The following is a 13180-nucleotide window of genomic DNA, read 5'->3' on the forward strand; positions in this document are numbered from 1 at the left end:
GTGTGTTCATAGGGAGTTACAAGGCAACAACCTATCATAATCAGGCAGCCTGAATTTATGAGAAGCTTCATTAGGCAACTGATTTTGGAAAGTGGGATGCATCAGGCATCTCTGTGGTTCTCCTAGAGTCTTGGTTAAGTGATAGATAGCAAAGATGGCAGCAAGGCACCAGCAGCAAATGAGAATGAAATCTGTCAAGAAGAGCTTGAAGTGGAACTTCCTCTTAGAATGTTGGAGACATGGTATCTGCTCCAAGGAAGAACCCAAATGAAATGCAGACCAGGGCTTGGAGGAATTCTAAGAGCAGAGCCAGGATTGGACCACAACCATCCCAATACCTGACACATAGTAGGTCTTCAGTAAATATTTATTGAAGAACTAATGAGGGAAGAAGGGAAGGTAGGAAGAAGGGTGGGTGGGTAAATGAGTTTGGGGAACCTCACTAAGTGTTCTTTTGAATCCACTTCAACTTTTCAAGCATTTATGGATACCTCCTATGTGCCAGGCTTGGTGCTAGTATTAGTGATGCAAGAGTAAATATGACAGATTCAGTTGATTGTAGTATTATGTGTGTTACAGGCAGGTGTAGGTCAATCACATTTGTTCTTGCATCCCCATCCATTTCCAAAAACACTAATGGTCACAAACTATATATACTATTACAGATCTTGCTTTTTTAAAAACTTAACTTTCTTTACCTTGAAGATAATTTTTCAACAGGTAGTCAGGTTGCACTTTGAGATACAAACTTTGGGTTTTTCAACTGTCATTAAATCAATTTAGGGGGTCACCACAGTTTTTCAAAATGAAATTGTCTAGATAATAGCAGTGTACATTGCCTGTAGTAAAGTAAGAGCTGTCTTGTGGAATTTGTGATTCAGTTATAGCAATCCATGTGTCTTAATATATAGGGTTTTTCTTACCATGGTTCCTATGGTCCAAAAAGCTGCATTAGTGGCAGAAGGAAGTTCATCAAACTGAGAGGGTCTGCAAAGACCATGCGGAAGGTGGCATTTGGGATAGAGCTCAAAGGACAGGGGCAGGTGGAGATGGAGCAGAAGGAAGGCGTTGTCAATGGAAGGAACTGCAAGCGAAGCCACAGAAGCCCCAGGCCAGCCTCATCCAGCCTCTTCGTGCCTCTCCTGGGGGTCCGGAGCAGGGCTCTTCTGGCCTCTGCAGACAACAGAGATGCAGAAGGTGTATGAGTTTTACTGCTGCTGCCAGCCTGTGTGAGGGGCCACCACGCATTTCTAATATTGCACCCCCAAATTAAGTTTCCTATTACCTTCGCTGAAGGGGTACAGCCTGCCCCACCTGGTTTAGCACTTGGCTGGAGCAGGCAGGAGTTGTCTCTGAGGGGACCGATGCTAAAGAGAAAAGGAGTGGAGCTGAACATGTTCCATTCCTTTATACAAAGGTACCTTCAGAGGAGGACTCATCCCCTCCCCCTGAGGAGTGTAGTGAGGGGCCTGGCAGGGCAAGGGTGTTGCCCTAGGAAGCCCTGCCCCAGATGAAGATACGTCACCCAAAGTCCCCGCCCACATTTTGCTTAAGTCCTCCAGTGTTCTGGCAGCTGAGTGGGCAAGGGGCCCTGCAGTCCATGGGGAGGGGCTTTCTAGAATAAGGAGCTTCACACAGGATAGTGCTGTGCTCTTTGTTTTTATACTTTGGCTCATGAGAAAACCACAAGTGTTGCTTATTTCTTCCCAGACTACATCTAGAACAGGATACGGACCTTCTCTTAGCGGGCTGCCCCAGCCACAGAACTGGCCTGGGATGAATTGCAAATGTTCACACTTTCTGTCTTGGCTGGTGAAGGCTCTGTTTGGGAAGGTGCATGACTTCACAGCTGGCGCCTGGGATGGCGAGGGGTGGGTACAGTCTGATTCAGGGAACGGGGTTACCACAGACCACACTCTGTGACCCTGGCCCACTGACCACTGCAGGGTGGAGGCTGGAGGTTTGAGTCAGGAGTCAGTTAGCCCCCAGGGCATCAGACAAGGGTGTCAAACACAGTGCTGTTTGCTGCCCTGGAGTTCTGTCTGCCTCCTCCAACTAGTAGTCCTTGGCTCAACCAGCCTTAGTAACTACAAGCCTGTACTGAACATCTAAATGCTGATCTAAAAGGTTCTCCAAGACCATCTACTCCAGGTGCTTGTACAAATGGGGACGCTGAGGCCAAGAGACAGACAGGGTTTCATAGGAGTCTTGACAGAAAAGACTTGAACCTGGGGCTCAAACATAAAGTAGCATGAAGGATTAAGAACACAGCTTTGTGGTCAGATGACCTGTGTTGGAGTCCAGACACCATCATTCCCTCAGGATGAATGATGCCCCCTAAGCTTCAGTGTCCTCATCTGCAAAGTGAGGCCCGTTAATGGTCCTGCCAGCCTCCAGGGCAGTTGGGAGGATGGGATGAGAGGTCCTCGGTGCTGGGCTAGCAGGTGGAAATCACTTCATAAATGTTCCTCATCTATCTTTGTCCCCTGCAACCTGGGAGAGCTTTAAAAAAAAATTATATATATATATATTTATTTGGCTATGCCAAGTCTTAATTGCAGCATGCAGGATCCTTAGTTGCAGCATTGTACTCTTAGTTGCAGAGTGTGAGGTCTAGTTTCCCAACCAGGGATCAAACCCAGGCCCCCAGCATTGGGAGCATGGAGTCTTAGCTGATAGACCACCAGGAAAGTGCCAGGGGGAGCTTTTAAAGCCTGAAGTGCAGCACCCACCCCAGACCAATCCAATCAGAAACTCCAAAAATGGAATCTGAACTTTGACATTTTCAGTCTATACTTTCCCCCAGAGTATTCTCATGTATAGTCAGGGGTGAGAAGGAACAAAGAGGAAGCCACACAACCTTCTCCTCTCCCCACTTCTCTGTTTCTTCAGCTTGGGCAAGACGGGCAAGTGTCTCTTAGTCTGGGGTCAGCCTCTTCCCTTACAGGTTTCTGGACAGGGCAGTTTGTATTTGCCCTAAATTGTTTGTGCCCAAAAGAAAGAACTGCTATGGATGGGACTTTCTGCCCAACCACGTCCCTTCCTGGGCAGTGAACTTAGGAGGATATGCTTGAATGAAGGTAAACAAGACAGAGAGAGAAGAGGGACAATGGAGGGCATAAAGGTGGGGGTGCCTAGTTCTTCCTGGGCGTCAGTACAGGCAGCTTGTAGAAGAGGAGGCCTTGGGCACGGCGAGAACCTGGTCTTCATTCTTGCTGCCCTTAGCTTCCTGGTGGCAGCACCTCCAGGCTGGCTTTCTCGCTAGGTGCAGCCTTGGTCTGTCCACTCTGTCCTGGAGAGACCCAGGTCTGACCTAGTGATGGAGCCTTTAGCACGTGCGCTGTGGAAAGGAGGTGGTGGGAGGGTGTGCTGGCTCCCTCACCCCAGCCCTGCACCACGCGGGCAGCAGAGCCAGGCTCTCACGGCCAGCTTGTCCACTGCCAGGTCGTGTGGATCACGGCCACGCTGCCTTACCTCGTGCTGTTCGTGCTCCTGGTCCATGGCATCACGCTGCCCGGCGCCTCCAACGGCATCAACGCCTACCTGCACATCGACTTCTACCGCCTAAAAGAGGCCACGGTCAGTGCCCAGCGACCACCCACCCTTGGGCCAGGGTGAGGAGGGTTCTCAGTGCTCTGTGTGGCCTGGGATGGATCCTCCCCACTCTGAGCGGCAGCATCTCCGTCTGACCAAAGACCAGTTTCAACTGCACCCAAACAGTATCCCTGAGCCTGTCCAGCTCTGATGGTCTGGAATCTGTGGTTCTACTAAGTGGCCTTTGCAGACCCCCTCTTTTCAAAGACAGCACTATGCTGTCCTGGGTTCTTACCCCTGCCCAATGTCATGGCCCCCTAACCCACTCTAACACCCCAGACCTATTTCTACTCTGGTCTCCAAACCCTGGCCTCTGGTACCGTCTGTGATGTCAGCATAAGGAGTAGCATCAGCCATGGGGGGACCCAAACCCTACTGACTGTCTCTCCTCACATCTACTTTAGCTCACTGTCCTGCCCAGAGACTACCATGCAGGTGGGGTGAATTTGGAGTGGAGTCCAAAACAGCGGGGTGAGGCCAGGAGCAGAGACACCTTGGAGGTTCCTAGGGCCTTGAGCATCTTCAGATCACAGCTGAGATGATTTGCAACCTCATCACTCATGTGCTCCTCAGTGACAACACCTCAACATATTCCCCTCAGAATCCCCAAAGACATCCCCATACTCTTTTTGAACCCACGATATCCTGGCAGGGAGGACCAATGAGGTTTAGGAGGGACACAGCTTCTACTCTCCAGGCATAACTCAGTGTTATAGCCCAATAACCAAGAGAAAAACCTGCTTCCTTAGTAACTGCCAGAAAAATAGCGTAGGAAACAAATCAGCCTTGTAAATTGTGAAGCAAGTCAGAGTTCTATCTGTTCTGCACTGTTTATATATCTTAAATCTTTCCAACAGTAGAAATAGCCTGACATCTGAAGGAGCAGCTCTGTCTTCCTCCATCAGATGGCTTCTCTTGTTACACCCTCTGCTTACAAAGTGGGGAGATGACAGAAGTCTCATAGCTCTGATTGTGGCTTTGTCCTGGCGAGCTAGGTAAAATTATACCCATTGTACAGATGAGGAAACTGAGATATAGATAGTGAAATTGACCAGGGCTAGACGATGAGGCTGAGCAATTGGAGGAGCTCAGATCTCCAGGCTTCTAGCCATGTAATTTCATCATCCATCAGATGAGGGAAGTAAGCCCCATTGGCCACCAAGGAGTCCCCACTCTCTGTGGGTTGGTAGAAGCTACTAGGAATCGTAACTCCTTCCTGAAGCTGTTGTCTCCATAACACCTGAGATAGTCTAAACCCTTTGCCCTTGCCACATCCACTTTAAAGCCACATTTAGTTTATTAACTTTCCGTTTTTAACTTTCTTTGAAAATCAAAATATCAAATTGAGCCAGTGAGTTCCTCCAGGGTGAGCTTACTCATGACCACCCAAGGCTGGATGATGCCAGAGAGACCCCAGCCTCTCTCCACAGTGATTTTGTACAGGCTGCTGGGCAGCAGGAGTTGTGTGACTGCCCATCTCTGGCTAGATCTCATTTCCTGAGTCTAAGAGCATCCCTGGGGCTTCTCAGCCTGTCTGGAGCAGTGAGGTAGTCCAGTTCTCTGGGAGCAGAGGGTGATGGCCTTTATCTGCCCATTTCAGGTGTGGATTGATGCTGCAACTCAGATATTCTTTTCCTTGGGGGCTGGATTTGGAGTCTTGATTGCATTTGCTAGTTACAACAAATTTGACAATAACTGCTACAGGTAAGATCCTTCCTGGGATTCCAGAAAGCTCTAAATCCTAGGGACCCTCACAGGGGTAGAAAAGAGGGTTCTCGTCTGGAACAAGTCAGATTTTCTTCTTGGGTTTAGTTCCCTGTGAGATGAGGCAGAGTAAAGACCATCCTGGATGTTCTATGAACTCTGACATGGCCTACGGGGGTCCTGGTGAACATATGTCACTTCAGGACACTTAAGCAGTGCAAGCTGAGGAACTGGGATAGTTGAGGCCACTAACCCTGGGAAATCATGGGAGTGCAGAGCTGTGACAGAGGGACACTGTGGCTTTCAGAGCAACCAGCACTGCCCCCTGTCCGTCTGACGCGTGGGGGGCAGACAAGGGCGGAGTATCCAGGCTGGTTGCTTGAGGGGTGAGAGCCCTGGCAGGGTCAGAACTTAAGACCACAGGGAAGAATAAGAAGCCTGCTCAGGGTAGGAGAGTCAGAAGACGGTGCTCTAGATCAGCTGGCTCTGTAAGCATTTAATGCTGCCTCCTGCTGGCCCAGTGCTGTGAAGGCTTCAGACAGGGGCACAGATGGGGCTGCTTCATCACTCTCTGTCAAAGGCTTAAGACAGAATCCCTGGTACAAGGCAGAGTAGGATGAATGCATGCCAGTGGGATAGGCTGTGGGGAGGCTAAGGAAATGGGGCAATCAGCCCTCTGATAGAGGATCATTGAGAGCATAGAGGGTGCACTTGAGGTGAGCCTTGGTAGAGAGTTAGTGTTGGGATAGGCAGACATGGAGTGGGTGGATCACAAACAGCATGAGCAGAGCCAGGAGAGGTGGTATGTTTGTGAACCAGCAGATTCACTGGCTTGCTCAGAGAGTGCGTGTTAGAGAGTCTCATGAAAGAAGGCTGGGAAGAAGGTGAGGTCATCTTAGCAAAGCTCTTGAATGCCTGGGTGAGAAGTTGAGAGGCACTGGGGAGCCACGGAAAGTTTGTTGAAGAAGGAGACTGGTGATTCAGTCTCCCAACAAGAGTTTTATAGCAGTTTCTGGTATCAGAGTGTTTTATCCAGCAGTTGTTGACCTATTTCCTACATCCACAGGCTCTGACCCAGGGATGGTGGGGCACTGGGGTCTGGATGGCATCAGCAAACTGAAGAGGGGGATGGCATTCAAAGCCGTGGATTCCATAGATGGCCCATGAGAGGGTTGTGGAGAGTCAGACAACTTGAATTAACAGTGCTGCTTTTCCCCAGGGATGCCCTGCTGACCAGCACCATCAACTGTGTCACCAGCTTCATCTCCGGGTTCGCCATCTTCTCCATCCTTGGTTACATGGCCCATGAACACAAGGTCAACATTGAGGATGTTGCCACTGAAGGTGGGTGGGTAGTCCTGCCCACTGAGAAGGAAGGGGCTGAGAAACTCACCTTCTTCTCAGCTGTGCAGTTCTCCTGTGGCTGCAGGACCAAGGGGAGCTGGACGTGGGGCCTTCCCTGCTGCTGCTGGATGGACTTTCTTTGAGGCCATCAGAAGAAATTCCAGGCAGAATCTCCTGAATCAGGCCAGGCCAGATAGGTTTTTGGAGCACCTACTCTGTACCAGCCCCTGGGCTAAGCACTTGATATATCTTGGCTTAGTTTTGGCAGTGCTGCCAGGCAAGTCTTAATAGACCCATTTTAAAGATTAGAAAGCTGAAATTCAGTCTATTAAAGTTGTTCCAGGTCACCCAGCTAGTGAGGCATGATGCTAGCAACTGAACCCTGACCAGTCCTATAGTAGAGCCTATGCTTCCCCACAGCTTCTCATATTCTTTCTTTCTTCCTTCTCGTATTTTTATGGCCACAGATAGGCTGAGACCTGGGCAGGGGCTGCCTCTGATGAACTCTGAAAACTCACAAACTTTTGAGAGTAAGAGGATCCCTCACGAGGTGTAGGAGGTGGGGTTTGAGACCCGTAGCTGTCCAGGAGAGGTACGGCTCTCGGGCTTGGCTGTTTAAGGTCAACCTCCTTGGCACATGTGTACCTGCTTAGTCATTCAATCGTGTCTGACTCTTTGGGACCTCACGGACTGTAGCCCACCAGGCTCCATTGTCCAAGGAATTCTCCAGGCAAGAATATTGAAGTGGATTGCCATTTCCTTCTCCAGAGGATCTTTCTAACCCAGGGATCGAACCCTTGGCATTCTGGTGATATGAAACTGATATCAAACTCTTGGGAAATCAAGTCACTAGCTTTCTTCTTCAACAAATTTTCCATGGCTCCCAAGCGCCTCTCAGCTTCTCACCTATGCATTCAAGAGCTGTGTTAAGATGACCCCACCTTCTTTCCAGCCTTATTTTGGATCTGGCTTCATCAGTCATATTTATTTATTTACTTTCTTGGCCTCACCACATGGCATATAAGTTCTTAGTTCCCCGACCAGGTATCGAACTCACAGCCCTTTTGTTGGAAGTGTAGCATCTTAACCACTGGACCACCAGAGAAGTCCCTGTCCATCATCTTTAGAACTTTGGTTTGCTCTATCCACACATGACTGACCAAATATGATGGGGCTGGACTAGGGCTTATTGGGACTCAAAATGCTCCCCTGTCATCTGCAGCTCAGACCCACAGCCCCAGCCATTGATGAGGTCCTTGATGTTTCTTCCAGGAGCTGGCCTAGTCTTCATCCTGTACCCAGAAGCCATTTCTACCCTCTCGGGATCCACATTCTGGGCCATTGTGTTCTTCATCATGCTCCTGGCTCTGGGAATTGACAGCTCGGTGAGTGACCTTGTTCAGATTACCTCTGCCCACAGACACCACTAGACTCTGACCCTCCCTCCCCAAATACACACACACTACTAAGTCTCAAGTTTTCCCCCATTCAAATCCCTAATCAGTAGTTGTTTCCATAAGGCCCTATTTAAATGCAAACAAAGAAATCAGTACTCAGAAAGTCAACGCTGATGGTGTGTGTGCTCACTTGTGTCTAACTCTCTGCAACTCCATGGACTGTAGCCCTCCAGCCTTCTCTGTCCACGGAATTCTCCAGGCAAGAATACTGGAGTGGGTTGCTGTGCCCTCCTGGGTGGGGATCTTCCCCACCCAGGGATCGAACTGGCATCTCTTGCATCTCCAGCCTTTGCAGGCAGGTTTTCTTTTTATCACTGAGCCACCTGCCAGAAACTAGGAGAAACCCCTTGGCACTGTGGAAATTTATATTAGAAGGGACCTGGGATAAGCCAGCCCAGTATTCTCCTTTTACAGACGGGGAAACTGAATTCAGAGTTTCATAACTTCTGTTCTCTCACCAACCATTCTTCCCGTGGTATTTCATCAGCATCCACTCAGGCTGAGTGAGTGGACAGGAGTCAAGACCCTGTTGATAGGGGGAGATAGGAGTTAACTCTTGGCCCCCTCTCACACGGTTTCTGAGTTCTGAGCTTGGTTGACAACAGGGCAGAAGTAGGGTGAGAGGATAGGGAGAAAGCTGAACCTGCCAGTTTCTCTAGAAATCTCTTGGGGTGCATGAGTCCAGGGCTGCTAGGAGGTCCGAGGGAGCTGGGTACCTGAGATTGGACTCCCTGGACCCCAGGGACTGAAAAAATTTACACAGCCTTAAAGTTGATAATTATGGTCTATTTGGCAAATTTCCTATGGTATATTTGGCAAATTTTCAAGCCTGGGCAGCAGCCTATCAGATTGCTCTGAGGCTGCTCTGAAGAGGTAAGGGAGGAGCTAGCATATATAGGAGTTTTGCAACAAAAACCAGGTGGTCAGTGTTAACTGAAGAAAACCAAACATCTCAAGTTAACAAATTTAATGCTTTTCTTTAAGGGAAAGATGCAAGAGTCTGGGCTCACTGAAATCATTTAATATGTATCTTAGCCATCTAGGGCCAGTATCCTGTTTTTTTCCCATCCTGAGTCCCCTCAGGGTGTACCTTTGGTTGGGAGCTGATGGCTGGAGCATCCTTTGTTTGCTGATATGGCGGGCCACAATTTTCATTCACCTCTGCATCCCACCCTGCCCCGTCCCCTCCAGATGGGAGGCATGGAGGCGGTCATCACGGGCCTGGCTGATGACTTCCAGGTTCTGAAGCGACACCGGAAACTCTTCACGTTTGCTGTCTCCTTTGGAACCTTCCTTCTGGCTCTGTTTTGTATAACCAAGGTGAGGGGGGCTTACCTCTGGGTCACCTGGGGCTTGTGAGGCTGCATTCCAATCCAGCCAGATATTCCCAGACTTGAAACAGAAGGTAGGACTAGGGGGACCGTGGCAGTACCTGGTATCCTGAACTCTGTGGTCCAGTCCTCTAGGATTATATCCCATTGTTGTCTATCCCCTCTAAGCCTGAGGACATCCAGGCAAACCTGTTTATTGGTTTGGGGGTGGGGAGCAGCAAAGGGCCATTTTAAACTGTCAACTGAAAAAAAGTACACAACCTGAAAGTTGAGAAATCGGTTTTATTTGGTGAACCAAACTGAGGACTTAGCCTGAAAGTGTTAGTTGCTCAGTTGTGTCTGATTCTTTGCGACTCCGTGGACTGTTGCCCGCCAGGCTTCTCTTTCCTTGGAATTCTCCAGGCAAAAATACTGAAGCAGGTAGCCATTCCTTTCTCCAGGGGATCTTCAATGACCCAGTGATCTAACCAGGGTCTCCTGCTCTGCAGGCAGATTCTTTACCATCTGAACACTAAGGAAGCCCTAAGCTTGGCACAGCATCTCAGATCGCTCTGAGGGGCTGTTCCGACGAGGTCAGGGAGGAGCCAGGATGATTTTGGATGCATGCATCAGTAAGCAGTAGCTTGCAATAAGCAGTGGCTGGAAACAAGACCTTAGTTCCCTGACTAGAAACAAACCCTGGTTGCCTGGGTGGAAAGAAGGAATCCTAACCATTAGACCACAGGGGCCGGTGACTAGAATCTCCGTCCCTAGTCCTTGGCTGCCTTGTAAGGAAAAATCAGACAAGGAGACGGAATGTATAGAGGAAAGTAAAGTATATATTAGAAAAGCAGAGTGCATATGGGAAGATGCATGAGTGAACTCAGAGTTGTTAGAGTCAAGCCTTTGGAAAGTTTAAATCCTTGTTAAAGGGGAACTCTTCCAGGTCTTTATCTTCTTCTTGGCCAGTCAGGACCCTTTCCTGGGTGTGCACACATTTCTGAGTCAAGATGGATTTCGTCGCAGAGGCATATGGAGGGGGTCTGGCATTATTATGGCCTGGCATTCCCTGCATTTTTGACCCCAAGAAGCCTTTTGCACATGTGTAGTGTCCCTCGGAGAAGGCAATGGCACCCCACTCCAGTACTCCTGCCTGGAAAATCTCATGGACGGAGGAGCCTGGAAGGCTTCAGTCCATGGGGTTGCTGAGGGTCAGACACGACTGAGTGACTTCACTTTCACTTTTCACTTTCATGCATTGGAGAAGGAAATGGCAACCCACTCCAGTGTTGTTACCTGGAGAATCCCAGGGATGAGGGAGCCTGGTGGGCTGCCGTCTATGGGGTCACACAGAGTCAGAGACGACTGAAGTGACTTAGCAGCAGCAGTAGCAGTGTCTCTCTGGCCCAAGGATGGAAAACGTATGACCTCTTGCTCTCTTAACAGAGTTTAGCCCCTCTCTCGGAGAAGGCAATGGCATCCCACTCCAGTACTCTTGCCTGGAAAATCCCATGGACGGAGGAGCCTGGTAGGCTGCAGTCCATGGGGTCGCGAAGAGTGGGACACGACTGAGCGACTTCACTTTCACGCATTGGAGAAGGAAATGGCAACCCACTCCAGTGTTCTTGCCTGGAGAATCCCAGGAGCAGGGGAGCCTGGTGGGCTGCCGTCTCTGGGGTCGTACAGTCGGACATGACTGAAGCAACTTAGCAGCAGCAGCCCCTCACTGTTCATGCCAATAAAATACCCAATGCCCGGTTAACCACCGTATTCCTATTGTCATATCGAAATGCGGATCTCAAAATGTAGGCAGGCCTTTGGTCCTAAACATGTAGCCCAGAGCCCATTAGTCTCTTGCTTCAGGAAATGTAAACACAGGGCTGGTAGTGAGTGTCTGGCCTGGAGTCTGTCTTTTTATCACTCCAGTAAGTGTGAACAGGGGGCCAGTAGTAAATGTCAAAGCTGGAGCCCATCTATCTCCTGCCTCAAGAATATATGAGTTTTTGCAACAAAGAACAAGGAAGTTGGAACATCAAAAGATTACCGTTAATTAAAGAAAACCAAACATCTCAAATTAAGGAGTTTAGGGCTTTTCTGTCTATAGGAAGATGCAAGAGTCTGGGCTCATTGAAATCATTCCTTTGATATACACCTCTGCTGTCTGGGGGCCAGTATCCACACTTCTTCAAGCTGAGTGCCCCCGCAGTGGGTGACTGCAGCAGTTGGTTGCTATATGGCAGGCATCCTGTTTCTATCCTGAATTCCCTCAGGGCTCACCTTCAGAGCAGCTGTAATGTGATGGCTTGATGGCTGCAGCATCCTTTGTTACTTTCATGGAAGGCAACATTTTTTTCATTGATAAAATCCATCTTGCTTTTTTTCCTTAATACTATTGATTTATTTATTTATTTGGCTGTACTGTGTCTTCGCTGTGGCACGTAGGATCTTCGATCTTCTGAGGCATGTGAGATCTTTCTGTTGTATCATGCAGGATTTAGTTCCCTGACCAGGGATTGAATCCTGGAAGTCTCCCAGCTTGCTATTTACTGGCTGAAGTCCCCACCCCCAGACTCAGTGACCCCAGAAGGTCTTTGTTAGAATATGTAGCAGCAACACAGTAGCACCCTAAACCTCATTACTTGAGTATGGGGTAGGGGTGAGTTCCAAGTGAGCTGGACAGGGGAGAGCTCAATTTGATGGATGTAACAGTTGATCGCTATTTCTAGCCATGAAGGCCTCAGGCTCTCTCTGTCCATGCCCCAGGGTGGAATATATGTGCTGACCCTGTTGGACACGTTTGCGGCGGGGACCTCCATTCTTTTTGCTGTGCTCATGGAAGCCATCGGCGTCTCCTGGTTTTATGGTAGGTGCTGGGCCCTGAGTGTGTGTGGAAAAGCCTCGGCCCCCTGGGCTTCTGGAGACCTTTCTCACCTGGTCAGGAAAAGGGGATTTTCATCTCCAGGGCTGTCACTGGCTGATCTCAGAGTTGTATAAGTGGCTTATATTGGTCTTAGCTCTCAACTCATCTTTGCATGAACTCCCTTTAACAAGAGGTGGCAAAGGCCCCAGAGTCATCAGTGTCAGCTGTTAAGAGAGGAATTCGGAGGAAACTGCTGCTCCCTGAGCCATGCCATTCATTCTAGAGTAGGGCTGCCAGATTTAGTCAATCCAGGATACAAGATGCCTTGTTAAACTTGAATTTCAGATAATGGGTAATGTTTTTTTTATTGTATGCCCCAAATACTGCATGAAATTTCTTAAACTAAAATTTAATATTGTTGTCTCTGAAAATCAAATGCAACTGAGTGTCCTGTATTTTCTCTGGCAACCTTATTCTGGAGCTGAACGGGGAGAACTTGGTAGAAAGTGAAACGTGCTGTCATTCGCTTTTTCCCCCGCGCATGTGTGCTAAGTCGCTTCAGTCGTGTCCGACTCTTTGCAACCCTGTAGACTTTAGCCCCGGAGAAGGCAATGGCACCACACTCCAGTACTCCTGCCTGGAAAATCCCATGGACAGAGGAGCCTGGTAGGCTGAAGTCCATGGGATCGCTGAGGGTTGGACACTGAGCGACTTCACTTTCACTTTTCACTTTCATGCATTGGAGAAGGAAATGGCAACCCACTCCAGTGTTCTTGCCTGGAGAATCCCAGGGACGGGGAGCCTGGTGGGCTGCCGTCTATGGGGTCTCACAGAGTCGGACACGACTGAAGTGACGTAGCACACATGCGCGGGGAAAAAAGCGAATGACAGCACATTTCACTTTCTACCAA

General features: G+C 49.1%; 1 protein-coding gene across 3 annotated transcripts in view; it reads left to right on the forward strand.

The window, feature by feature from the left end:
• SLC6A2 (solute carrier family 6 member 2) overlaps positions 1-13180 on the forward strand; it is a 42751-nt gene that overhangs the window by 21437 nt on the left and 8134 nt on the right. For all 3 annotated transcript variants that reach the window (XM_061387238.1, XM_061387241.1, XM_061387239.1), the window contains exons 5-10: positions 3445-3579; positions 5195-5298; positions 6518-6642; positions 7915-8027; positions 9291-9419; positions 12173-12272. In XM_061387238.1, the coding sequence (XP_061243222.1) occupies positions 3445-3579; positions 5195-5298; positions 6518-6642; positions 7915-8027; positions 9291-9419; positions 12173-12272 (706 nt within the window). The remainder of the gene's footprint in view (positions 1-3444; positions 3580-5194; positions 5299-6517; positions 6643-7914; positions 8028-9290; positions 9420-12172; positions 12273-13180) is intronic.

The sequence above is a fragment of the Bos javanicus genome, chromosome 18 (assembly GCF_032452875.1).
Source record: "Bos javanicus breed banteng chromosome 18, ARS-OSU_banteng_1.0, whole genome shotgun sequence".
In the NCBI taxonomy this organism is placed as follows: domain Eukaryota; kingdom Metazoa; phylum Chordata; class Mammalia; order Artiodactyla; family Bovidae; genus Bos; species Bos javanicus.